Genomic DNA, 27,995 nt, shown 5'->3' with positions numbered 1-27,995 from the left:
AAGTTCCTGGGCAATTAGGAGTGTTTAAATCCAAACCCCTCAGATAGCTCTCTAACTCGCCTGACAAGTTTACCCGGACTCCTACAGCTATGCATACGATTGTTTACAGTCTCCCAGCCTCGAGAGGCATGGGAAGCTTAAGATATAGCTTAGAGCCTCTCAGAGAGTTAGAAACTGTCAGAATAAAACTAGTAAAAGATTTCATTGATGAGCCAATGCTTGCTGCCAAGTTTTCACATCCCCTGTATTGTATCCTTGAATGTGTATTAATTAATATAGTTGGTATGTAGAATAAGTAAGTAGTGGCCTTAGTGTTAGCAACTTTAGACCCTTAAGGTAATAAATTCTTTCCTTTGTTGTAAACCCATTACACATTCGCCCTATAGGAATGAAATTTTATCTAACACCTTCGGAAGATGGCGCCAAACCTTAAAATAATTACTCTTAGAGAAAATAAGTCTTTGTCAAGAGTCATAAAATGTTAATAGGCCTTCTGGCCAGAAGATGATGTAAATCACCTAAACCATTTGTATACAATAAATTTGCAGGAAAGAAACCCTGGTTTTTGATAAGGATCAAAGACTGCTGACTTTGCATCCCCTATTATCCTCTGTGTGTAACTTAGGGTATAAAAGCCCCTGTTGAAAATAAAGCTACGGGCCTTGCTCACCAAAGCTTGGTCTCCCCATGTCATTTTTCTCCTTAACTTCCAGCTGAGTCTCCATCTGGAGCACGGAAATCCTCTGCGACCATTTATTTGCCTGGGCTTCTAAGACCCACTCGAGAAGGTATCTAAGGTGGGGCACCTTCCGCTATTCGAGAGGGCACCTGCGGCCTCCGTGGTCAGAGCTAACCTGGTATCACAGGTTATATTGATTTTCCGCGTAAACCAAGCTACTCAGCCTCTTTTCTCCACTGAATTTTCCTACTGAGCTATCCTCATTCTATTACTCTTTATATCTTTGATAAATAAATAAATAAATAGGTCGCTGAAGCCGTCTCTCCTTCGAATACCCTGGATCAGCCGGGGCTGGACCTCAGCAGTCCCTCCTAATTATTCTTGTTTTTAATTTTTTTTTCTGTGCTCTTCCCACTTGTGTATTCTAAGGAAATTTCAGAATGATGTTGTTAAACTTTAAAAAGCCTCACTGAAATGTTGACTAAAATTACGTTAAACTCAATTCAATTTGGGAACTCCTGGCATTTAAAAAATACTCAGCACTCCCATCCAGGAGATTTTTAAGGCTTTCTATTTTATAGTTTTTAGATGTTCTTTATATAGGTCACATAGTTTTCTGGTTTAGATTTTTCTTAGAAGTTATGTTGTTCTAAATATGATCTCTTTTTCCATTCTTCTGTTACTAATGACTTAAAAAATTTCTTTTTTTTATTTTTAGCTGTGCTGGGTCTTCATTGCCGTGTGGGCTTTTTCTCTAGTAGTGATCTGAGCTACTCTCTAGTTGTGGGGCATGGGCTTCTCATTGCGGTGGCTCGTTGCGGAACACAGGCTCTAGGGCTTCGGTAGTTGCAGCTCCCGGGCTCTAGAGCACAGTCTCAATAGTTGTGGTGCACAGGCTTAGCTGGTCTGGCATATGGGATCTTCCCAGATCAGGGATCAAACCCATGTCTCCTGCATCGCCAGGTGGATTCTTATCCACTGAGCAAACAGGGAAGCCCATTAATGGCTTTTTATCCATTTACAAGGGTTAAAACTGTCACTAACGATTGTCATTAAAAGTAAACCTCATTGTGCTTCTTGACCTTCACTGTGCATCAGAATCACCTGGACAGCTTTGAACAAATATTGATGCCTGGTTCCTACCCCCAGAGACTGGCATCTGTCTAGTCTAGTGTGGGGGCCAGGCATCCATATAATTTTTTAAAGCTTCCATGTAACACTAATAATGTGCAATCAGGGTTGACAAATACTCACCTACAGAAAAACTCAAATCTTTATCTGCAATTTCATATAAGTTATTGATACTTACATATTTATCATAATATCTAACCATTTTACTCAATTGTGTTATTCTGCAAGCTTGTTGGTTTATTCATATTATCTATAAGTAAATTTTTTTTTTTATCCTGTGCACAATTGCCATTTTTGCTGTTCATTCCTTGCTTTACTCCCTTCCTAACTCTGAGAATTATGTTAAATAACATTGCAGAAAATATCCTTCTTTTCCACTTGATTTTAATAAGTGTATCTTTGGACCTGCCACTATTGAGGGTGTTGGTCATTGATATGGAATGTATGTTAAGAACCCTGGAGAAGGAAATGGCAACCCACTCCAGTACTCTTGCCTGGAAAATCCCACGGACAGAGGAACCTGGTAGGCTATAGTCCATGGGGTCACAAAGAGTCAGACACGACTGAGCGACTTCACATCATCATCATCATATGTTAAAGAAAACATTTTTCTAGTAATATTTTTAAAATTAGTTTATTTAGTTTTTGGCTGCTCTGGGTCTTTGTTGCTGTGGCACTTGGGCTCAGCAGTTGTGGTGCACAGGCTTAGCTGCTCCTAAGGCATGTGGAATTTTCCTCGAGCAGGGACTAAACCCATGTCCCCTGCATTGGCAGGCATATTCTTGGAAGAAATCACCAAGGAAGTTCCCTAATAATACTTTTATAGGGAGTTCCCTGGCAGTTCAGTGATTAGGATTCCACACTCTTACTGCCAAGGTCCTGGGTTCAATTCCTGGTCAGGGAACTGGGATCCCACAAGCCACGCAGTGTGGCCCCCCGCAAAAAATTTTATAAAGGAGGCCCTTCGGCTTCACTAGATAAAATCATGTTTTGTTTTGCTTTTTTTTTTTTAATTGATCTAAACAACTTTGTGTTTAAAGTCCTTTATATTTCTCATGGACTCCTGAAACGTCATACACCTATAATGTTTCAAAGATTTTTCTGGTAACTTTATTCTTCCTTGTTACATCATCAAAGATTATTTTATCATGGACGTTTTGGTGTTTTATAAAGGCACTGTCAACGTTATGGTGCTGGTTTACTTAAGAGATTGAAGGTATGCTGAACTCAACTAAAATCGTGATCCAGAGGAGAAGCAATTCCCCTCACCATCTGAAGATACCCTCCCCAGGGCAGTGAGAGTAATCAACATGCTTCATGCTCCAAGCTGTTACTGAGTATAGAATTTCAGGTCTCCTGCATGGTAGGTGCCCTCTCTGGTGTCTAATGGGTCTCCCATTGTCAGCTCAAATCTACAAACTTGAATTCCTTGAGAATTTTACCTCTTTATACACAATGGAGTATTACTCAGCCATTAAAAAGAATACATTTGAATCAGTTCTAATGAGGTGGATGAAACTGGAGCCTATTATACAGAGTGAAGTAAGCCAGAAGGAAAAACATAAATACAGTATACTAACGCATATATATGGAATTTAGAAAGATGGTAACAATAACCCGGTGTATGAGACAGCAAAAGAGACACTGATGTATAGAACAGTCTTATGGACTCTGTGGGAGAGGGAGAGGGTGGGAAGATTTGGGAGAATGGCAATGAAACATGTACAATATCATGTAGGAAACGAGTTGCCAGTCCAGGTTCGATGCACGATGCTGGATGCTTGGGGCTGGTGCACTGGGACGGCCCAGAGGGATGGTATGGTGAGGGAGGAGGGAGGAGGGTTCGGGATGGGGAACACATGTATACCTGTGGCGGATTCATTTTGATATTTGGCAAAACTAATACAATTTTGTAAAGTTTAAAAATAAAATAAAATTAGAAAAAAAAATAAATAAATAAAATGTTAGTGATTAGTAAATAGTAAGACAAGCATTGTAATGGACCTATACGTCAATACTATTGGCAAATGAGTCCAAGCTCTTATGTATGTTTATAGTCCTACCTTCCAACTATATTTTAAGAAAATCAACTACTCATGTGGGATGTAAAGTTATAACCTTAGGGGTTATTTTACCTTCATGCTGACTATTGCAACTCGGAGGTTCGTCCCGCCAAGATCAACAGCCAAGGCACTTAGAGTTTCAAGAATATGGTCAATATCTTGAGAGATGTTATCCTTCACAGGAGGAAAACAAAATTTCTTTTGTAGTGGCTCTTGAAGATCAATAGATTTGAGAAACTTCAAAATCCTTGGAACAGCATTTCCATCCCCATATATCTTTGAACTGCAATGTCCAAAAAGTCAACTAAATTAAGTGTTTCCTTGCACATATTAAATTATATGGAGGACATGGTATTATTGGAATCTGAAACTTCAGGTAATTAATAGTTTGGGCTTTTTCCCTTTAAACTATAAAACAACACCTGGATCTCTTCAGCAACACTTAATTAAGGACCTTCATATTATCAATGGAATATCTAAAACTGCTGTTGATTGAAATACAGCTACTTCCAGCCTGAGATATCATTAACAAAATCCCAGTAAGATCAAAGGAAAATTACCTCTTTTAAGCCAATATATCATAGTTTGGGATAATAAAAAAGTTTTTTTTTTGCTTTTTTTCTTTACTTTTATGGGGAAAAAGTTATTTTCAGAAAAAAAGGTTCAAGTAAAGGAAAACATCTTTAATTTGAAACAGAAAGGATAGTCTAAATTAAAATGCTGAAGTGTATTATTTTTAAAGAAAATCAGTTACATTATTTTCTAATACTTACAGAAATTCAAAATAGGCTAAAGCAATATTTCCTGGTAGAAGTGCTACATTAATTAACTAAGACAAATAAATTATTCTCCACTGGAACCCTTGGTAGAGTCATAGCGGGTATTAACAAGCCCTATCTCACCAGCAGACAGGGACCCCTAAGAATGCAGAGTGAGAATGCTGTTAGGATAAACAGCTTGAACATGGTGCCCAAGGCAACTCCCCTTTTAAATCACTTTAAAAGTATACACTCACCAAGGGTACTGTTTACCAAACTGAAGGTGCAACGCTTGCAATATTTTGTCTTGGGTATCAGCATCCCGGACATGAAGGACATTCTCCCCTAGGTAAGTCCAGTGACGTCATGGTGATTCAGAAGTGGGAGAAACCAGAGAAGACAGAAATGAGCAGTGTGTCGTGCTCATAATTAGTCCTGAAACCCAGAAGGCTTCAAACAAGTCGTCTTCTATTAGAGAAATGCACTTTTCTACTTTATACCTTTGCAAGCACTCGCAGAAATATGTCCATATATCAAATACTTGAGGGCCATAGATTCCTTTATTCCCAAAGACAATAAATCAAACTTTGGTTTCTTTATTGAAATAAATAAAGTAATTAATCCAGTATCCACTTGTCATTCATAAAGTCATCCAGCACATCCACTCTCTTCATCTGCCCTGACTTCCATCTACTCAGCCAGTTGCTGGATCAGCTGGTCAGGCCAGAGTATCAGTCAGATAAGCCAGTCAGCTGTTGATACAGTCACATTCTCTCCATACATTTTCTGACCAATTTGAGGGAGTAAATACAGTGACAATGACATGTTTTTCAACGGACTTGGCTATGAAGAAGAGCAGAGCAGAAGGGTGGTGGCTGGGGAGAGTTGTTGGGTGAGAGAAGGGGTTGTTTTATAGTTTTAACATACCAGAGGCCCAGGCATGTTTAAATGCTAAGGAAGCAACATGGAAGAAAAAGGATGACTGATAGTCCTTGAGAAGCAGGAGGGTGGGGATCTAGAACACAGAAGGCTGAGCAATGCACAGGCAGGGGTGACCCCATACCCCACACCCTCCCATGTAAAGAAGGCAAGAAGGAAAGGATGGAGGGCATGTGTTTTTAAGTGTGGTGGCAGAAAGGACACACTGCTTTTGCTAGACAACCCTGGTGCCAAATCCAGTGTTCAATTCTCTGTTCATGTCTTACTTGAACTCTCAGCATCATTCAACACCATCTCCTTGAAACCCTTTCTTTTCTGGGCTTTAATATCACACTCCAGATTTTCTGGTAGTTCCTTTTCAGTCTTTCTTCCTGGCTCTTCCCTCCTCATCAGAAAGACTCCAGAGGTTGGTCTTGGGCTCCATTCTTTTCCCTATTTACATGATCCCCTCTGGGTAATCTCATTTCACCCTTGGTTTTAAATGTCAGTATCATTCCTGGCAGAGTGTGGCATTATCCTCAATATCCTTTGTATCAGTAGCAGAATTTTTAGTTTGACATCTGATCACCCAGTTAAAGATTATACATAAATTTCAGCTTCCCTTGGATGTGGCCACGTGACAACATTCTATAGGATGTAGGAAGAAATACTTGCAACTTCTAAGTTGTGCTTTTAGAGGGAAGGGTATCTTCCCCTCTACTCCTTTCCCAATGGCTAAAATGTGCCAATGTGTCAAGTGACAGCAAGAGCTGGAGCAACCATCAAGAAGACAGAAAAAAAAAGAGATAGATGGAAGCTAAGTCTCTGATGACTTACCAGTGAGAAACAAAGAAAATCTATTTGAGGCACTATTTTCTTGTGTCTGTTACAGCAGCTGAACTGATATCCTAACTAACACCACCCATTTGCCAATCACTCTCAAATTTGTATCTTCAATTTCAGCTCTTCCTGGAACAATATAGGTGCTAACCCACCATCTCCACTCTAATATCTAAAAGGCATTTCAGACTTAACATGGCCATCAGAGAACTCTTGGGCTTGCCTGGTGGTTTAGCTGGTAAAGAATCCTCCTGTAATGCAGGAGACCCTGGTTCAATTCCTGGGTCAGGGAGTTGCCCTGGAGAAGGAAAAAGCAACCCACTCCAGTATTCTTGGAGAGTCCCCATGGACAGAGGAGCCTGGAGGGCTGCAGGTCATGGGGTCACAAAGAGTCGGACACAACTAAGCGCAGCGCAGAGAACTCTTAATTCTACCCCCTCCCAAACTGTCCTTCCTCAGGGTCCTCTGTATCAGGAAAGAGAACCCCCCACTGCTCAAACCAAGAGTGTAAGGGTATTGTTGATTCCCTTCATTTTACTGGACCCAGGAAGATGAAAGGCTAGCATTCATATACTTAAACAATTCAATCACATTCTCAAACACAACTATTAAAGACCATAATTAACTAAGAAACTTTTAGCTCTGCTATTACAAAGACAATAAAAATACAAGAAGGGCCCTAAAAACTTTGGTAATATGTGTGCTATCTACAGGTTTCAGGCTACAGTTGGTCATTAACCTCATTTACTCATTTATTCATAAACACATATGACAGCACTGATACATGCATACCTGTAATAATGCAAACAAATGTAGTAAGCCTAGTCAGTTGAAAGATAAAGGTAAATACCTGTTTCTCTTCCAATCTGACGTGTTCCTAAGTTGATCACAGGTGTTCCAAAAGCTCCAACTTCTCGTACCCCACAGCTGCTGTTCCCAATCATACAACCAGCATGGGCAACCAGCTGTATAAACTGGTCAAATGGGACATGTTTAACTGCACGAAAATTGGGATGATGCTCAATGCCCTTCTTCCGCATCACTCGAACCATCTCTTTGCTTCCTATGGAAAGAACCAACTGTTAAATGGTTTACAAGATAAAGGAAAAATTTTCACAAGAAATACCTAATGGCTATTCTACTGTGGTCAACTCAACTTCTAAGGTTTATATCTCTTGGCTACTGCATTTTCTCATGAATGGAAACTGGAGGGAAGAGACTAAACATGAAAATATAGAGTGGAGATTTAGAAGTATTTCTTTCCTACTAAGTTTCTACTAGATTTGACAATAATATTGCAAACTCTTCAATCTACTGAAAAATTGGTCATGACCCTTTGAAAATTAGAATACATTTCAGAATAGAATGGCCTTCAATGATAAGATGAGCAGGACAGGAATGTCAGTCAAAAGAAGACATGATAGAAGCAAAAAACTGGAAAGGTAGGTGGAATATTTTCAAGTTCAATTACCTGCATCAATATTTGGAAACAGAACTAGGGTCCGCTTGTTAAATGAGATAAGTGCATCCAATGTTAATTCAAACATTTTTATAGAATGCTTAATGTCAGTGGTCACAGGGTGCTGAAGTGCGACAATGTAATCTTTAGGTTTTACATCATCACCTGTTTAAAGAAAATCAAATCACATGGCTTCATTAATTAAGAATCTTACAGGAGGAAGAAGCAATTTCTGAAGAGCAAGACCCCCAGGTCTATGCTTTTAAAAATTCTAAGGAAAAAACAATTTGTCACAATCTAAGCAGGGCATCCAAATTAGGATCTAACAATAAGAACTTTTAGCAACAAGTCCAAGGATTCTTCAGCAAACTTAACATTTTACAAAGGTGCTTGCTACCACAAACAAAATATAAAACTTTAAATAGCAGACACTAGACTTCATTGTTTTAAAATCCAAAATATTTCAAAGTGTTAGAAAAATGCGATTCTTTCCAGTTTCTAACTGGTGTTTCTAATGACTTATCGTCAATGAGTAATAATGTGTTGCAAATCAGAGGGTTCAGAGACTGACTGAACATTAAATAAATTTCATATAATGCACAGGAGCTTCCCCACTCTCACTCACCAGATTCAATAGAATGCCAGTGTTTCTAACTCTGTTCAAAAGACTAGAAAGGCTTCACTCATCCCCAGGGATCTCAAGGACAGTTCCTCAGCAAAAATGTGAACTGTAAAAATTTGGATGAAGAGTGCTATGTCAAATAATACAAACCATTTTGCAACAGTGCCTATATTATCCCATAGAACTGGAAATTAGTTCTACTTGCTAATTTTTAAAAATTATTTATTTTTGGCTGTGCTGGGCAGCAACTGCTATTGCTTCATGCAGGCTTTCTCTTGTTGCAGTGAGCGGGGACTACTCTTCATTGTGGTGCTCAGGCTTCTCCTGTTGCAGAGCACAGGCTCTAGGGCACCCGGGTTTCAATCGTTGCAGCTCCTGGGCTCTACAGCACAGGCTCAGTAGCTGCGGTGCAGAGGTGGTCCGTGGGATGTGGGCTCTTCCCAGACCTGGGATCAAACCTGTTTCTCCTGCATTGGCAGGCCGATTCTTTACCATTAAGCCACCAGGGAAGCTCCTACTCACTAAGTTTTAATGAAAGAAAATATTTCTTTGTGATATTAATTTTAATGAACAACTTTATCATGAACTATGATTATCATTAATCCAAATTCAACCAGTAGCAGTTATTTTTTATGATGTAATAGTAACACAGAGTTGTCACTAAGAATCTTCAGTATTATTCAAAAGACTACAGGCTCCAAAATTTTATTTAAAAAAATTATTGGACCCATCATGTTCTAAACTGGGGGTGGCATGGGGATATCATCATTACATTTTGGTACAAAGCAGAAAAAAGGTCTAAAGGCCTAAAAGACTCTATCAAAAACATAAAGATGCCGTCAACACAAACTCAGGCCATCTGTTAGATATAGATCAGGGCCATTAGAAAGAAACTAGTGCAAAGAGAATTAAAAACTTGGGGAGAAGAAAACCAACTAAAGAGGTGTCTGCTGTAACAGATATGGAAACATCATGTGTATGCTGCAATCTGGCTGCAGGTACAAGTTAGTCCCACTATGATGTGTTGCTTCTACAATGTGAATTAGCTCATCTGTGACTGGCAAACAGAAGAATGATGTCAACCTTTAATGCAGTAGTTGAGTTATTCATTCATGATTCCCCAAGGCTGACTGCTAAGAACCTTAAAGGAAATGTATACAACAAGCTGTAGTGAAATAGTGTGTTTGTCACAAGCCCCCCTCAACCCATGGTCTTTCTTGGAGTTCAGTCTGCCGATTTACTCTGTCTTGAGAACACTTATTGGATGAGTCTCTTTGATCTTTGTGCCTTTTTTGGTAGCAGTTGTTCTTTGAGAGTGGGGATGAATGGAGCTTTTGTGGTCCCACGCAGAGGATCATTCTACACAACTTACTGCTAAGGAGCAAGTGGAAGGTGAAGAGGAAGAAAAATTCCAGCAGTTTACCCCATGAGAGCTTTTCTTTATCTTCTACTTTAAGTGTGATTGAGAAATATTTGTAGTATACAGAAAATAACCCTATAATGCAGAATGAAGCAGGACTGCACTTTGTAACTTAAGGCTCTATATGGAAACATTTAAGCAGTTTCTTTATTAAAAAAGGAAAACAGAAGAGCAAAAACTAGACATCTTAAAAAAAAAAAAGGAAAAAGGAAACACAGGACAATGAGCTGCGGCTACCCATCCCTAGCAATAACATATTCTGTGCAAATCCCACACTGGTTCCTTAATGTGATGTAGGACTTTGACATTATCTGCCTTTGTCTCCAGAACTCAGCAGCTTCAGTCCTTCCACACATTTAAAGCATTTATTTAAAGCCTTTCTATTATGGTACCATTACTTGGTTTTGTGTCAAAAGTTCTATATTTACTATGGTATTTCTTTCATTATTAGAAATGTTAACATGTCTTTTTAACTTTTCTAATATTTTTATTAGGGCTGTTATTTATTAATATTCTGGTTACAAAGCTGCATGTTTGAGTGGCTTACCCAATGCTATTTTTCCTATAAGGAGAAGGATGACATCAGAAATTGTAGGTCAAGAAGCAGGTAAAAGCTTTGCAGAAAATGTCTTCTTTTCCCCCACTGGCTTAAAAAAAAAAAATCCGGTTTTGGCTATTTTGTCATTCTTCTTTTCACAGAGAAACTGCTTTAGTTCAGTCACTCAGTCGTGTCTGACTCTTTGTGACCCCATGAACTGCAGCATGCCAGGCCTCCCTGTCGATCACCAGCTCCTGGAGTCTACCCAAACTCATGTCCATTGAGTCGGTGATGCTATCCAACCATCTCATCCTCTGTCGTCCCCTTCTCCTCCCGCCCTCAATCCTTCCCAGCATCAGGGTCTTTTCAAAAGAGTCAGCTCTTCGCATCAGGTAGCCAAAGTATTGGAGTTTCAGCTTCAACATCAGTTCTTCCAATGAACAGTCAGGACTGATCTCCTTGCACTCCAAGAGACTCTCAAGAGTCTTCTCCAACACCACAGTTCAAAAGCATCAATTCTTCTACGCTCAGCTTTCTTTATAGTCCAACTCTCACATCCAAACATGACTACTGGAAAAACCACAGGCGGACCTTTGTTGACAAAGTAATGTCTCTTCTTTTTAATATGCTGTCTAGGTTGGTCATAACTTTCCTTCCAAGAAGTAAGCCTCTTTTAATTTCATGGCTATAATCACAACCCGCAGTTATTTTGGAGCTCCAAAAAATAAAGTCAGCCACTGTTTCCACTGTTTCCCCATCTATTTGCCAGGAAGTGATGAGACCAGATGCCATGATCTTAGTTTTCTGAATGTTGCACTTTAAGCCAACTTTTTCACTCTCCTCTTTCACTTTCATCAAGAAGCTCCTTAGTTCTTCTTCACTTTCTGCCATAAGGGTGGTGTCATCGGTATATCTGAGGTTATTGATATTTCTCCCAGCGATCTTGATTCCAGCTTGAGTTTCTTCCAGTCCAGCGTTTCTCATGATGTACTCTGCATATAAGTTAAATAAGTAGGGTGACAATATACAGCCTTGACACTCCTTTTCCTATTTGGAACCAATCTGTTGTTCCATGTCCAGTTCTAACTGTTGCTTCCTGACCTGCATACAGGTTTCTCAGGAAGCAGGTCAGGTAGTCTGGTATTCCCATCTCTTTCAGAATTTTCCACAGTTTATTGTGATCTACACAGTCAAAGGCTTTGGCATAGTCAATAAAGCAGAAATAGATGTTTTTCTGGAACTCTCTTGCTTTTTCAATGATCCAACAGATGTTGGCAATTTGATCTCTGTTCTTCTGCCTTTTCTAAAACCAGCTTGAACATCTGGAAGCTCATGGTTCATGTATTCCTGAAGCCTGGCTTGGAGAATTTTGAGCATTACTTTACTAGCGTGTGAGATAAGTGCAATTGTGCGGTAGTTTGAGCATTCTTTGGCATTGCCTTTCTTTGGCATTGGAATGAAAACTGACCTTTTCCACTCCTGTGGCCACTGTGGAGTTTTCCAAATTTGCTGGCATATTGAGTGCAGCACTTTCACAGCATCATCTTTTAGGATTTGAAATAGCTCAACTGGAATTCCATTACCTCCATTAGCTTTGTTCGTAGTGATGTTTCCTAAGGCCCACTTGACTTCACATTCCAGGATGTCTGGCTCTACATGAGTGATCACACCCTCTGGGTGTGATTATCTGGGTCATGAAGATCTTTTTTGTACAGTTCTTCTGTGTTTTCTTGCCACCTCTTCTTAAAATCTTCTGCTTCTGTAGAAGAAACTGCTTAAATGGTTCCAAATAGAACCTGAAGCCCTGCAATTACAAATTTGTTGTATTCTGCTTTATAAGGGTTATTTTCTTTCATTACAAGTTTTTCAGAAAACATACAAAGCTAACAGTATAACCAGAACAGAGTGCAAGAATGCTTGCTTAGAAGCATGCAGAAAGGGGAGACTGATAATGAGTGATGTTGAGCATCTTTTCATGTGTTTGTTAGCCATCTGTATTTCTTCTTTGGAGAAATGTCTGTTTAGGTCTTTGGCCCATTTTTTGATTGGGTCGTTTATTTTTCTGGAATTGAGCTGCAGGAGTTGTTTGTATATTCTTGAGATTAATTCTTTGTCAGTTGCTTCATTTGCTATCATTTTATCCCATTCTGAAGGCTGTCTTTTCACCTTGCTTATAGTTTCCTTTGTTGTGCAGAAGCTTTTAATTTTAACTAGGTCCCATTTGTTTATTTTTGCTTTTTTCCCCAATATTCTGGGAGGTGGGTCACAGAGGATCCTGCTATGATTTATGTCAGAGAGTGTTTTGCCTATGTTCTCCTCTAGGAGTTTTATAGTTTCTCATCTTATGTTTAGATCTTTAATCCATTTTGAGTTTATTTTTGTGTATGGTGTTAGAAAGTGTTCTAGTTTCATTCTTTTACAAGTGGTTGACCAGTTTTCCCAGCACCACTTGTTAAAGAGATTGTCTTTTCTCCATTGTATATTCTTGCCTCCTTTGTCAACGATAAGGTGTCCATAGGTGCGTGGATTTATCTCTGGGCTTTCTATTTTGTTCCATTGATCTATATTTCTGTCTTTGTGCCAGTACCATACTGTCTTGATGACTGTGGCTTTGTAGTAGAGCCTGAAGGCAGGCAAGTTAATTCCTCCAGTTCCATTCTTCTTTCTCAAGATTGCTTTGGCTATTCGAGGTTTTTTGTATTTCCTTACAAATTGTGAAATTATTTGTTCTAGCTCTGTGAAAAATACCACTGGTAGCTTGATAGGGATTGGATTGAATCTATAGATTGCTTTGGGTAGTATACTCATTTTCACTATAGTGATTCTTCCGATCCATGAACTCATTATAAGAGAAATGCAAATCAAAACCACAATGAGGTACCATTTCACGCCAGTCAGAATGGCTGCGATCCAAAAGTCTACAAGCAATAAATGCTGAAGAGGGTGTAGAGAAAAGGGAACCCTCTTACACTGTTGGTGGGAATGCAAACTAGTACAGCTACTATGGAGAACAGTGTGGAGATTCCTTAAAAAACTGGAAATAGAACTGCCATACGACCCAGCAATCCCACTGCTGGGCATACACACCGAGGAAACCAGAATTGAAAGAGACACGTGTACCCCAATGTTCATTGCAGCACTGTATATAATAGCAAGGACCTAGATGTCCATCAGCAGACAAATGGATAAGAAAGCTGTGGTACATATACACAATGGAGTACTACTCAGCCATTAAAAAGAATACATTTGAATCAGTTCTAATGAGGTGGATGAAACTGGAGCCTATTATACAGAGTGAAGTAAGCCAGAAACAAAAACACCAATATAGTATACTAACGCATATATATGGAATTTAGAAAGATGGTAACGATAACCCTGTATGAGAGATAGCAAAAGAAACACAGATGTATAGAATAGTCTTTTGGACTCTGTGGGAGAGGGAGAGGGTGGGAAGATTTGGGAGAATGGCATTGAAACATGTATATTATCACATGTGAAACGAATCGCCAGTCCAGGCTCGATGCATGATACAGGATGCTCAGGGCTGGTGCACTGGGATGACCCAGAGGGATGGTATTGGGAGGGAGGTGGGAGGTGGGGTTCAGGATGGGAAACATGTGTATACTCGTGGCGGATTCATGTTGATACATGACAAAACCAATACAATATTGTAAAGTAATTAGCCTCCAATAAAATAAATAAATTTATATTTAAAAAATTAAAAAAGAAAGGGGAGACTGAGAGATGGAAGTCTGTTACATCAGCATTATCTCAACAGGTTCCCTTACAGCTATGAATCTGTCCAGGGGTAAGAAATACACAGAATGGGCTAAACTATAGAGTAAAAAAAAAAATCCAATTTCATTCCTGTTCTAATGTGATCTGGATTTAAAATCTTAAATTATACTACCACTAGATCAATTTATTATCATTATTCAACTGATCTACCTTTTCACAGAGAGTCCTAAATACCTAAACAGACAATTAGTTCTGATTTAGCCTCAAGATAGTACACTCATTATAAATTAACCAACTGACATTGTTTGCAAACCTTTTTTATTTGCCTCTGATTAGCAAAAAGTAACTTCCAGGAATCTAGATCATTGATCTGAAGATAAATGAACAACCTTCCTTAAGGCTTATTTACAGGGCTAACAAACTCTAATGGTAGAACTATGACTTCTGCTTTTTAACAATAATCATAATCCCTTATAAGTACTTATGGCTTACTGCTTTCAACATTATCTGAGTATTTCAACAAACCTGTAAGAAAGGCATTAAAATTAATTTTTTTCATTGTGCTAAAAAAACAAAGGAAAAAAGATACCCATAATTCTACTAACCAGAAGTAAATATTATAAATGATTTGGTGTACTTACCAACTTTTCTATTATGCTATTATTTTTTATAAAAATAGCATCACATTATACAATTTGTAGTTTCCTTTTTTTCCCTTTTTGATATGTCAGGATCTGTCCCTGCAACTAAATATTCACCTGTAATGTTGTATTTAACAGATGAAAAGCATTCTGTTATATAAAAATAGCATAGATTTCAAAAATTCAGTCCATTAAGCCTATCTTTTAGAAAAGATGAGTCTCAGAGAGGTGAAGTCATACTACAGGGCAAGATTTATGAATAAAATTTTAGCCTTCCGACTGCTAATGTACAACAGTTACCAAAAGGACTGAAACATAACCAAACTGTGGGACAAAAGCACCATTAGACTGAATAAAGTCTGACACATACCTAACCACATCCGAATGATGCTCATGTAGTCTTTGTTCTTGGCGGAGAGCAGCTTGTCGTAGGAAGGGCAGCCTGCCAGCAGGATGCGGTCATGGTCCTCACACATGGATATCAGGTGTTGCTCTGCACTTCGGGTGCAGCACACGTGATAATGAGCCAGTTTTGTTATGGCGTGTCTGATAGAGTCATCAATGGTCCCACTGACTTCCCCCCCTTCAATGTGAAGGATTCGGATGTTCATCAAGGCAGCAGATGTAGCCAGAGCCAGGGCGTCAAACCTGTCTCCATGAACAATCATGATATCAGGTTTCAGGCGATTAAGGACATCTGGTAGCTTCACAAGGGCCAGGCCTACTGACTCCACCATGGCTGCCTCATCTTCCCCTCTGACAATCGTGTGTAACCTGGTGTTAATGTCAAAGTCATCTTGTTCAATCATGCGATACGTGTTTCTAAAGCAGGGAGAAATAAAAATGTGAGAGCATGTTCGTAAATATAGGGCTATAAAAACATAGCCCTATTTTAACTATTTATTTTAATAAAACATTAACTCTGAAGGGAGAAATATTTCACGAAATTTCCTTGTTAAAATAAACTGAAGTATAACTTACACACAAAAATTAAAAGCATAGGCCATAAATATACAGATCACTTGATTACTTTTTCTACACAAACACCCCTATAGTCACCACCTAGACCAATACCTCCCACACCTTGCAGGTCTCACCTGTGCCCTGCTTCAGTGAGCACCTGGAGGGAGAATGTTTTTATTAGGAAAAAAGAGACTAAATTTTACAGTGATCACGACTTTTTCTTTCCTTTTAAAAATATTATATGCCAACAAAGGTCTGTCTAGTCAAGGCTATGGGTTCTTCCAGTAGTCATGTATGGATGTGAGTTGGACTGTAAAGAAAGCTGAGCACCCAAGAATTGATGCTTTTGAACTGTGGTGTTGGAGAAGACTCTTGAGAGTCCCTTGGACTGCAAGCAGATCAAACTAGTCAATCCTAAAGGAAATCAGTCCTGAATATTCATTGGAAGGACTGATGCTAAAGCTAAAGCTCCAATACTTTGGCCACCTGATGCGAAGAACAGACTCATTAGAAAAGACCCTGATGCTGGGAAAGATTGGGGTCAGGAGGAGAAGGGGACAACAGAGGATGAGATGGTTGGATGGCATCACCGACTCAATGGACATGAGTAAACTCATGAGTCTACTCATGAGACATGAGTTTACTCATTTGAGTAAACTCCAGGAGTTGGCGATGGACAGGGAGGCCTGGCATGCTGCAGTCCACGGTGTCGCAAAGAGTCGGACACTACTGAGCGACTGAACTGAACTGAAAAATATATATAAATTTTTTAAAAGAAATCATGCTACTTAATAGAAAAAAATGTTACTTATAAATGCTCCTAAAAAAGTAGTATGGAACTGGGATACCCGATACAGTACTATATTATAAATTTCTGAATGATGAAAATTATCTCCTGAATTCTTTTCATATGGTACCACTCATGCAGCATAATTCTGACTGGGATGAAAATGTAGGCTTAAATTGGCTGTAAAATGCAGTTTCAAGTCTGTTTCATGCTTAACAGCAATAGCAATTCTCAATGCTTTAAAGTTTCCTGTTTATTATGACTAGATTTTAAAAGATCTGATTTTTTTTTCTGGAAATATATAAAACATTACTTAAAAATTAGAAAAATACAGCAAATTATCATGCATAAACCTACCACTCAGCACCATCAGTATTACCATGATGTCTTTCTTTTTTTTGTTGCCACACCATGTGGCATGTGGGATCTTGGTTCCCTAACCAGGAATCAAACTGCACCCTCTACATGGGAGCATGGAGTCTTAACCACTGCACCACCAGGGAAGTCCCTCTTTCTAACCACTTTATACATAATTTTTCCCATAATATTTTAAAATGGTTGAGAATACATCATAGTACAATTTTGTAATCTATTTAACCCATATAATACTATGATATTTTCTCAGATTATGAAGGATTTTTTACATACATCCTATAGATGGCTTAGCAGTCATTTTATAGATTTCTTTGATTTTCCTACAAAAGCTATGACATTGTAAATAAATAAAATCCTGTGAGAATTCCCATAGGAATTTAATGGGATCTTAAATGTTTGATAGGATTCAAAAGTGAAGGTCTCTCTGTAGGAAGTTATTTTTATAGGGTTTGATAATGAACCAAATTTCTTTAATATAAAGCTATTGAGATTTTCTATCTTTTCTGTAGAAAAAAATACTGTAAGCTGTATTTTTCAAAAGCTTGTCCATTTCGTCTAAATTGATTGTCAATTTACTGGCCTAATATCCTCCTTTTATTCTTTTAATGGCTGAGATCAGTAGTGACATCCTCTTTGTTATTCTATGTTGGTAATTTCTGTGTTACCCCTTCCTTGTTCTGCAGAAGCTTGTTGATTTTATTATTTTAAACAAATAACTTTTAGCTCAATTAACTTTCTTTATTGTTTAGTCTACTTTTACATTTCATTGATTTTGACTCTATTGGCCCTTGGTCCTCCCTTCTACTTACTTTGGGCTTCATTTTCTTTCTTGTTTATTAAAGTGGAAATGGATCCTTAACTAACCTCTAACCTCTAACCTCGTTTTTCACATAAGTATTAATATTTAAAATGATAAATTTCCCCATAAGCCCTGATTAACCTATACCCACAAATTTTGATACACTGTAATATTTATTTAGGTCAAAATATTTTCTAATTTCCCTTAGGATTTCTTGTTTGGCCCCTGAGCTTAAAACTCAACAATAAACAACCCAGTTTAAAAATGGGTTAAACCAAAGATGATACAAAGATGGCAAATAAGCATATGAAAAGATGCTCCACATTATGTGTCATCAAGGAAATGCAAATTAAAAAGAGATACTGCTACACACCTATTAGAATGGACAAAATCCAGAACACTGACAACACTAAATTCTGGCAATGATATGGAGCAACAGGAATTCTCATTTACTGTTGGGGAAATACAAAATGATACAGCCATTTTGGAAGATAGTTTGTCAGTTTCTTGCAAAACTAAACATACTTTTTTACAAGGAGCAATCATGCTCCTTGATCTACCTAAAGGAGCTGAAAACTTACATTACACAAAAATCTACAAAAATATGCTTTATTCATAATTGCCAATACTTGGAAGCAATCAAAATATCCTTCAGTAAGAAAATGCAGAAATAAACTATCATACATCCACACAATGCAATATTATTCAGCACTGAAAAGAAATGACTATCAAGCTATGAAAATACATAAAAGAAACTCAAAAGCATATTACTAAACGAAAGAAGAGGCTACATAATATAGGATATTCAAACAATATGACATTCTGGAAAAGGCAAAAAATCTATGGAAATGGTAAAAAGATCAGTTACTGCCAGGAAACAGGTTGGGGGAGAGGAAGGGGTGAATGGGTAGAGGAGATGATTTGGGAGGCAGTGAACAGTGAAATGAGCACTGAAGAATTGATGCTTTTGAACTGTGGTGTTGGAGAAGACTCTTGAGAGTCCCTTGGACTGCAAGGAGATCCAACCAGTCCACCCTAAAGGAAATAAGTCCTGAATATTCACTGGAAGGACGGATGCTGAAGCTGAAACTCCAATACTTTGGCTAGGTGATGCAAAGAACTGACTCATTTGAAAAGACCCTGATGCTGGGAAAGATTGAAGGCAGGAGAAGGGGATGACAGAGGATGAGATGGTTGGACAGTATCACCGACTCAACGGATATGAGTTTGAGTAAACTCTGGAAACTGGTGATGGACAAGGAGGCCTGGCATGCTGTAGTCCATGGGGTCACAAAGAGTTGGACACAACTGGTTGACTGAACTGAACAGTGAAATGACTCTGTGATACTATAACGGTAGATACGTATCAATATACATTTGTCCAAACCCATAGAACTTACACCACCAATTCGAACCAATTAAACTATGACTTTGAGTAATAATGATGTGTCAGTGGAGGTGCATCGTTTGAACAATATGTACCAATGAGGTATGGTAGGGGATGCCAACAGTGGGGGGTGTTATGCATGTATAGAGGAAGAGAGGTATATGGGTAACTTCTGTACCTCCTGCTCAGTTTTGCCGCAGGACTTAACACTATTCTAAAAACTAAAATCTATTTTTTAAAGGCATTCTTTCTTTTATATATACGCATGTATTTTACCATTTGTAGTTACTCCTTCCTGTAGATCTAAGTTCCCAACAGGTATCATTTCTCTTCAGTTTCAAGCATCTGCCTTAGCATTTTTAGCAGCACATACCTGCTAGTGATAATTTGCTTAGCTTTTCTTGAAAATATCTTTACTTCAACTTTATTTTTAAAAGGTACTTTCACTGGATGAAAAAACTCTGTGTTAGCAGAGGTTTTTTCCCCTTTTCTGAGCACATTAAAGATGTTCCATTGTCTTCTGGCCTCCACTGTCAGTGAGTTAATTATTCTTATCATTAGTTCCCCTGTAAGAAATGTAATTTTTGGTCTTGTTGCTTTCAAGATTTTCTTGTCTTCGGCAAACTGACTAAGCTATGTCTACATGTAGTTTTCTTTGTATTTATCTATTAAGGGTTGTTGACCTTTCTGTATATGTACATCAATGTTGGGTTTTTCTGGGGTTGTTTTTTTACCAAATTTGGAAAGCTCTGGCAGGTATGTCTTCTAAGATTGCAACACAGCTTTAATTCTGAGACTGTCCTACCTACAGAATGTTCATACCTAACCATCTGAATCAGGAACCATAATCAAAATCCCTTTGAAATAAAGCACAAAACTAGAAATCAATTATAAGAAAAGAGGAGAAAAAGTGATTTCATGGATACTAAACGACATGCTACTACAAAAAGGTGGGGGGGTAAGTGAGAAAATCAAAACAATTAAAAAATACCTTGAGACAAATGACAATGAAAACACAACTATACAAAAATCTATGGGATGCAGCAAAAGTAGTTCTTAGAGGAAAGTTCATAGCAATACAGGTCTTCCTCAAAAAAACAAGAAAAAGCTCAAATAAACAACCTAACCTACCACCTAAAATAATTAGAAAAAGAACAAACAAAATCTAAAGTCAGCAGAATGAAGGAAATAAAATATAAATTTATCAGAGAGGAAATAAAATAGAGATTTAAAAAAACAATTGAAAAAAAAATCAGTAAAACCAAGAGTTGATTCTTTGAAAGGGCAAACAAAACTGACAAATCTTTAGCCAGGCTCACCAAAAAGAAAGACAGAACTCAAATTTTTGAAAAATTAGAAATATAAAAGGAGAAATCTCAACTAATACCACAAAATACAAAAACCCCTAAGAGAATACTATGAACAATTATACGCCAACAAATTTGACACTCAGAAGAAATGTGCAAATTTCTAGAAACATACAAAACATAGAGCCCACCAAAATTGAATCAAGAAGAAATAGGTAATTCAGGGAATTTCTGGGCAGTCCAGTGGTTAGAACTTGGTGCTTTCACTGCTGAGGGTCAGGATTCAATCCCTAGTCAGGGAACTAAGATCCCATAAGCCCACATGGTGTGGTCAAATTAATAAATGAAATGGAATATGGCACAGATGAACCTATCTACAAAAACCAGACTCACAAACAGAATAGACTTGTGGTTGCCAGGGCGATCAGGGAAGGCAGAGGGATGGACTGGAAGGCTGGGGTTAGTAAATGCAAACTATTACATTTAGAATGGATAAACAAGATCCTACTGTATATATAGCACAGGGAACAATATCCAATTTCCTGGGATAATGGAAAAGAATACAAAAAAGAATGTATATGTGCATATAACTGAGTCACTTTGCTATATAGCAGAAATTAGCACAACATTGTAATCAACTATACTTCAAAAAACAAAAAAAAAACCTATAACACCAATCTGAAAAAAAAAATGTGCTGAATAAATGAACCAATGAATTCCTAAGGAGTCTGTTATTCATTTGAATTTTTTTGCCCAATTCTTAAGAGTATAAAAATGATGTTTTTTTTTAAAAATTCAACTAGCTGAGGTAGAAAGGTAGCTAACTGCTTCTGTTGATTTAACGTCTTCTTTTTTCCCTATAGTTTTTATTTACGTATTATTTTTTGGTGTGCTGGGTCTTCGTTGCTGCGTGGGCTTTCCTCTAGCTGCAGCGCTCAGGCTTCTCTCACTGTGGTGGCTTCTCCTGTTGTGGAGCGTGGGCTCTAGGGCACTTGGGCTTCAGTAGTTGCAGTTCCCTGGCTCTAAGCACAGGCTCAAGAGTTGTGGCACAAAGGCTTAGCTGCTCCATGGCATGTGGGATCTTCCCTGACCAGGGATCAAACCCACATCTCCTGCAGTGGCAGGTGAATTCTTTACCACTTAGCCACCAGGGAAGCCCTAATGTCTTCTTAAATAGTATAATCGCATGGTTTAAAACTCAGTATACAAAGGGTTATAAGTGAAAAGGCTACTTCTCACTTTTGTTTTCCAGTTATCCAGTGCTTCTCCCCATGAGCAACCAGTTTCTTGTGCGAGAATGCACTACAGACAAGTATTTCCAGTACCAGTCAAGTTTCCATTTTGACAGTCTCACCTGACAAACACTACCTTCCCCCTTAATTACTGTGGCAGGCAGGTAAGAGACCTACCGCCATCTCTTTGAAAGCCTCTCCCCTACCAGTCTTCTGCCAAACTTTTCTCAAAGAAGTAAAAGAACACACTTAGATTTTTACCTCAGTTTGTAACTAAAATTTCTCTTCTACTTTGTCCAATTTCTGTTCAACAATGTAAGAACACTCAAGCGGATTTTCTTAGATAGCCAAAATTCATTTCACATTTTAAAAATCTATGAACTTTTAAGCTATCCATAAGTTTCTTCTCTAGTCTTTAAAAGTGTTTTCTTATAGCAAATTGCCAAATTTGTTTTTGGAAGCAGGTTTTTGTTTTTGCTGTCATTATCTTATTGTTAAAGGACAGTCTGAAAAAGACAATTTTACCTTAACACAAGCTTCTTTCATATTGTATTTTTTACCTTCTTCAGAGGCTGCATTAATGTTTTCATGCCACAAGGGTGCACTAAAGCCACTTTATTATTAACACATAACAAAATCAATGTTCATCTTTGGTATATACATTCTTTCTGCTCCCTGAAAGATTTCCCAAGTTTCATCTTTCATATTTAGACTGTGATCAATAACAAACCTAATGTCATCAAAATAAGTATCAATGGTAATGGTAATTCTACTTTATCTTATAGATTAGATTTTTAAAATCCTATTCAGTATCTACTACTTTATACAGTTTTTTCATGTAGGATTAGCATTAGAACTCACAAAACAGATTATATAAAATCACATTATAGTCACAATATACATTTATAAATGGCATTTCTGAATGTAGTAGCAAATAATAGTAATAATAATGGCTATAATTTACTAGCATCTAATAGGCAGCATCCCTGTATAGACATTTTATGTCACTATCTCCATTCTTCACAGTAACCTGCAATACAAGTTCCTACTGTTTTATAACTGAGGAACCTGAAGCTCAGAAGTGCTAGGCAACTCCTCCAAGGCCACCTAAAAACTAAGTGGTAGAACTGGCGTTTGAAGCTGGGTCCACATGGCTCCAGGACCCAAGTTCTCAGTAGTACACCATGTTGCGATGAAGAATACCATAAGAAAATGCTTTCATCTTACCCATAGTCATCTATCAGATGAGAGCCAAGTACCACCACGTCAAGTTCAAAGAACTCAGGTTCCATTTTAATGCCAAACATGATGGGGGCAAGTTTAGAATAATCAGCACGGTTACAAGTAGCAACACAAACCCGAAGCTTCCGGTTATTCTCTTTCTTCTCCATGATTTGTTTTCTTTTTGAGAGGTTCTGAAAATAGAGTTCCTGAAGTTGCAAAAATAAAAATTAATATCCTGTGATAAACCATAATGGAAGAGAATATGAAAAGAACATATGTATGTATAACTGAATCACTTTGCTGTACAACAGTAATTAACATATTGTTCAACTGTACTTCAATAATAAGACATTACAGAGACAAAAAGTTTATTTATAATCAGAATGATAGATCCAAGATATAAACATAAAATTTTGCAGTCTTAAATCTTTAACCATCATTAAGTATAGTGATAAAGGGAGGGACTTTTAAACCTGAACCATTTCTTCAAAAGAATACCCAATGGCAGCCCCCAAAGTATGTTTCATGACCAGAATCTATCATCCGAATGTAGAAAAGTTGGGAAGAATGTTTAGATATTTTGAAAGACAAGTAGTCCCCAGCATTGCAGATGTGCATAGTTCTGCTATCAATCCAGTCTTTGTTAAGTGCTCCCAGTCCAGATGATCCATTAACAAATGATGTAGCGGAGCAGTGGAAGACCAACGAAGCCCAAGCCATAGAAACAGCTGAAGCATGGACTAGGCTGTATGCCACAGATAATATTTAAATCCATTGATCATCAAGTATGCATCACTTCCGCTGTTCTGCCAAGACTTCTTCCTTTTTTGTTTACATTTAATGGACACAGTCTTAGAAATATTACAGAATAAAAGCCCAGACACTGCCAGTCCTTTGCTGATTAAATGCACATTAGCAAATCTATGTCTTGTCCTCATTCACTGTTGTAAATTAGCATGAGCAGAGGCTAGAAGTATCATCTGGATTGTGGTGAAACGTTTAAAAGCAATAGCCTCTTTCTGCTTTTATTCATTTTCCCCATCATGGTTTAAGTATAAAGCTCCTGGAGAAGGAAATGGCAACCCACTCCAGCATTCCTGCCTGGAAGTCCCACGGACAGAGGAGCCTGGTGGACTACAGTCCACAGGGTAGGAAGAGTCAAACACAACTTGGTGACTGAACCACCACCACTGTGAATGAAGGTAGTTGTCAGGATTAGTTGCAGGGTGTGACTGTTTCTCTCTCTCTTTTTTTTTTTTTTTTGGTGAGGAAAAGATAGTTTTGTTTTAATTTTATGGGCTCCTTTCCCCCCTTTTATGGTAATCTAATTGCACTGGTTAAAAGCAACTAATCAGTTCTTTAGAATATGGTCTGTAATCAAGTCTAACTTTATTTAGACTCTATAGCTGGACAAGCTTGATTGAACCAAAATGGGAACATTAAACAAACTCACTAATAACACTGTGACTTAGCTGTCAAGTGTAGAATTCTCCCTTTAAGCAAAAGCTTGTGACCATTTTGTATGGTTTGTCTGGAAAGAGTAACAAATCATCTCTCATTTAAAAGGCAAGCAAACATCAGCTCTTTATTATTAATTAAAAATCACTTGCCATTCCTCACAATCAATCCCAACATACCAGACTAAAGCAAAAGTTTGGTTGAGAGCCACTGATTTAGTTCAACTTCCCCACTTGCAGAAAGAGAAAGACAAGCCTTGGGGGAGGAAATTACTTCCCCAAGATTCAAGAGCACATCCTATAACAAATGAGTTACTCACTCTCATACTACACACAAAGCACTGTGATTAGTGCTGAGGAAAAGATGAGTAAGACGAAATAAAACCCCCTATCTTCAAGGCCTCATTCACATCCCTAGCCAGTGCCTACAAAGTTGACAACTCCAAATGCCTACCAGCTATCTCCTTCCCCATAGGCACCTCAAAGTCACTGTCCCAGATGGAACTCATTTTCTTTTCCAAACCTGTTCCTCCTTCCTTATTCTCTAACTCCGTTATGAAATCCCGTTCATCCAAATGCCTTGACATGCTTGTCTTCTCTGTTCCTCACCCAGTACTTCCTCAGCCCTGTCAATTCTACCTTCTGAATATCTTTCAAATCTATCTCCTCTCCATCCCCACCCACCAGGACATCTCCTAGTCCAATACCTGACCTCGGGTCAGAACAATTCTAATAGCTGTCAAAGTGGATTGTTGTTTAGTCTAAGTTGTGTCCGACTCTTTTGTGACCCCATGGACTGTAGTCTGCCAGGCTCCTCTGCCCCTGGGATTCTCCAGGCAAGAATACTGGAGTGGGTTGCCATGTCCTCCTTCAGGGCATCTTCCAGACCCAGGGAATCAAACCCGTGTCTCTCGTGTCTCCTGCATTGGCAGGCGAGTTCTTTACCACTAGGGCCATCTGGGAAGCCCCTCAAAGTGGATTACCTGTCTCTGGTCTTGCCCTGACTCCCACAAACTTTCAGGGTGATCTCTCCAAGTTTGTAAACCTGATCACATTGCTAAACATATATCACCTATGGATAAATTCCAAATTGCAGATCTGGACCTAGTCCACTCTTCCAACCATTATAATTACCCTTACTCTGAGCCAAAGCCATGCTGAAGTGCATGTAGTTCAACCAGTGGGTCTTCATATTTCTGTGCCTTTTTTAGATGCACGTTCCTCTGCCTAAAACTTCCTTTCCCTCTTGCCTGGATTCTTCCGCAACCTTTAAAATCAGTCTGAGCATCACCTCTTCTGGAAAGCCTTCACATAAACCTCAATTCCTCCCTGCTCCACCCCTTTTCATCGCTGCCTCCCTCTGAGCACTGTGGCCTACCATACACATATATTGTTGTTGTTTAGTTGCTAAGTCATGTGCAACTCTTTGTGACCACATGGACTATAGCCCTCCAGGCTCCTCTGTCCATGGGATTTCCCCTGCAAGAATATTGGAGTGGGCTGCCATTTCCTTTTCCAGGCAATCATCTCAACCCAGGGATCAAACCCGAGACTCCTGCTTGGCAGGTGGATTCTTTACCACTGAGCCACCTACTACTGCTCAACTCCTCTGCCCCCCTATCCCCCACCATCCTGTACTCTCAGTTAAAAAAGTAAAAACCAGGGACAAGGTGTAAGAGTTATGTTTCATGGAGTTTTTAAAACTTCCTTATATCAATGTAAAGTTTAACTTCATGGACTAATCTCAATGCTTAGGTCTCAGGAAGTGTATCAACATTTAGAATTTGTGATCAGGAATCCAGAGAAGCTTGAGTAAGGGTGCCAATAAAAGGGGAGCTGCCTTTTCAATCAAGGTAGACCCAAACTCAGTGGAAATACTGCCAGTAACCTTCTGCTGTTGATACCTCATCTCTCTTATGCTGGAACTTCTATAATCACACAAACTGCCCATCATTAGGCCCACTCAGAATTTATAATCTCCAGTAAGAACTAATTCCACCCAATGGAAAGCATTTATAAGATAGTGTAATGAACATTCTGTCAAGAGAGTTGTATTTGTAAGGTCTAAGCACTAGCTATGGCTCAGAAGGTAAAGAATCTGCCTACAATGAAGGAGACCAGGCTTCAATGCCTGAACAGGGAAGATCCTCTGGAGAAGGGAATGGCTACCCACTCCAGTTTTCTTGCCTGAAGAATCCCATGGACAGAGGAGCCTGGTGGGCTACAGTCCATGGGGTCACAAAGAGTCAGACACAACTGAGCGACTAACACTTTCACATTTTCTTTTCCCACAAGCACTACCTAACCAAAGAGACAAAGATATTTTCCCAAAACCAGCTGGCCTAAGTGTTCTTGTACGTAAATCTTCTTCCACTCATTAAATTTGAGCTGAATAAATTGCTGGTGATATTTAATTTGCTAGATGAGGCAAAGCAAATGGATTTTTTTACCAACCAAATGGTTGGTAAATTTGTATTTATTTTAGAATAGTAAACTTTCTATCTGGCAATTCTAAAATGCTTAGTGCTTATCAGATAATTCAAAGGTTATTCTACCAAAAGTGAAAGTAGCCATATTACACAAACTATGAAAAAAATACAATAATGTTACTAAGACCAAAAGTTTTTTAAAGAAAAAAGCTAAATCTTTTTTTTTTTTTTGAAGTGTAATAATGGTAAAAATCCTTTTTTTAAGGGGAGAATTATTTTTAAAAAATAATTTTAATTTAACTAACTTTTGATTAGATAGTACATTCACACAGTTTAAAACTGAAAAGGCACAAGAGGCTCTAAAAGTCTTCTCATCTGTGTCCTCAGACGTGGAGTTCTCCCTGGGTGCTTAGAGTTGCTAGTTACTTATCCATCCTCCTACAGATAAACTATATATACAAAAAATACACATATATTTCTTCACATATATAAATACAAATATATTTTATAAATATACAGAGAGTGTATTAGGCAATTAGCAATATATTCTACAAATTGTTGTCACATACCTTGCTTTTTAATTGTTCTTAATTACATTTCTGAATCAAGTGGTAAAATGGGAAACTTTAAAGACATTGTTGTAGTTTTTTAGTCACTAAGTCATGTCCAACTCTTTGGTGACTCCTATGGACTATAGCCGCCAGGCTCCTCTGTCCACAGGATTTCCCAGGCAAGAACACTGGAGTGGGTTGCCATTTCCTTCTCCAAGGAATCTTCCTGACCCAGGGATCAAACTCACGTCTCCTATATCGGCAAAGGGATTCTTTAACCACTGAGCCACCAGGGAAGCCCTTAAAGGCATTCAGTCCAGTTCAATTCAGTTGCTCAGTCGTGTCCAACTCTTTGCCACCCCATGAACCGCAGCACGCCAAGCCTCCCTGTCCACCACCAACTCCTGGAGTTCACCCAAACTCACGTCCATCGAGTCGGTGATGCCATCCAGCCATCTCATCCTCTGTCATCCCCTTTTCCTCCTGCCCCCAACCCCTCCCAGCATCAGAGTCTTTTCCAATGAGTCAACTCTTCACATCAGGTGGCCAAAGTATTGGAATTTCAGCTTTATCATCGGTCCTTCCAAAGAACACCCAGGACTGATCTCCTTTAGAATGGACTGGTTGGATCTCCTTGCAGTCCAAGGGACTCTCAACAGTCTTCTCCAACACCACAA

The 27,995-nt window shown here is 38.5% G+C and overlaps 1 protein-coding gene across 3 annotated transcripts in view; it reads right to left on the bottom strand.

Moving 5' to 3' along the window:
* Positions 1 to 27,995, bottom strand: part of GNE (glucosamine (UDP-N-acetyl)-2-epimerase/N-acetylmannosamine kinase) — a 61,060-nt gene that overhangs the window by 11,994 nt on the left and 21,071 nt on the right. For 2 of the 3 annotated variants that reach the window (XM_010846048.1, XM_010846049.1), the window contains exons 2-7: positions 22,885 to 23,087; positions 15,178 to 15,629; positions 7,861 to 8,013; positions 7,240 to 7,452; positions 4,889 to 4,976; positions 3,946 to 4,156 (exon numbers count right to left, since the gene is read on the bottom strand). In XM_010846048.1, coding sequence (XP_010844350.1) covers positions 3,946 to 4,156; positions 4,889 to 4,976; positions 7,240 to 7,452; positions 7,861 to 8,013; positions 15,178 to 15,629; positions 22,885 to 23,087 — 1,320 coding nt within the window. The remainder of the gene's footprint in view (positions 1 to 3,945; positions 4,157 to 4,888; positions 4,977 to 7,239; positions 7,453 to 7,860; positions 8,014 to 15,177; positions 15,630 to 22,884; positions 23,088 to 27,995) is intronic. The other variant, XM_010846050.1, reaches the window with a different exon arrangement.

This window comes from Bison bison, unplaced genomic scaffold, assembly GCF_000754665.1.
Source record: "Bison bison bison isolate TAMUID 2011002044 unplaced genomic scaffold, Bison_UMD1.0 scf7180017864230, whole genome shotgun sequence".
NCBI lineage: Eukaryota > Metazoa > Chordata > Mammalia > Artiodactyla > Bovidae > Bison > Bison bison.
The sequence above is the reverse complement of the archived record's forward strand: the minus strand, read 5'-3'. Positions and strand labels throughout refer to the sequence as shown.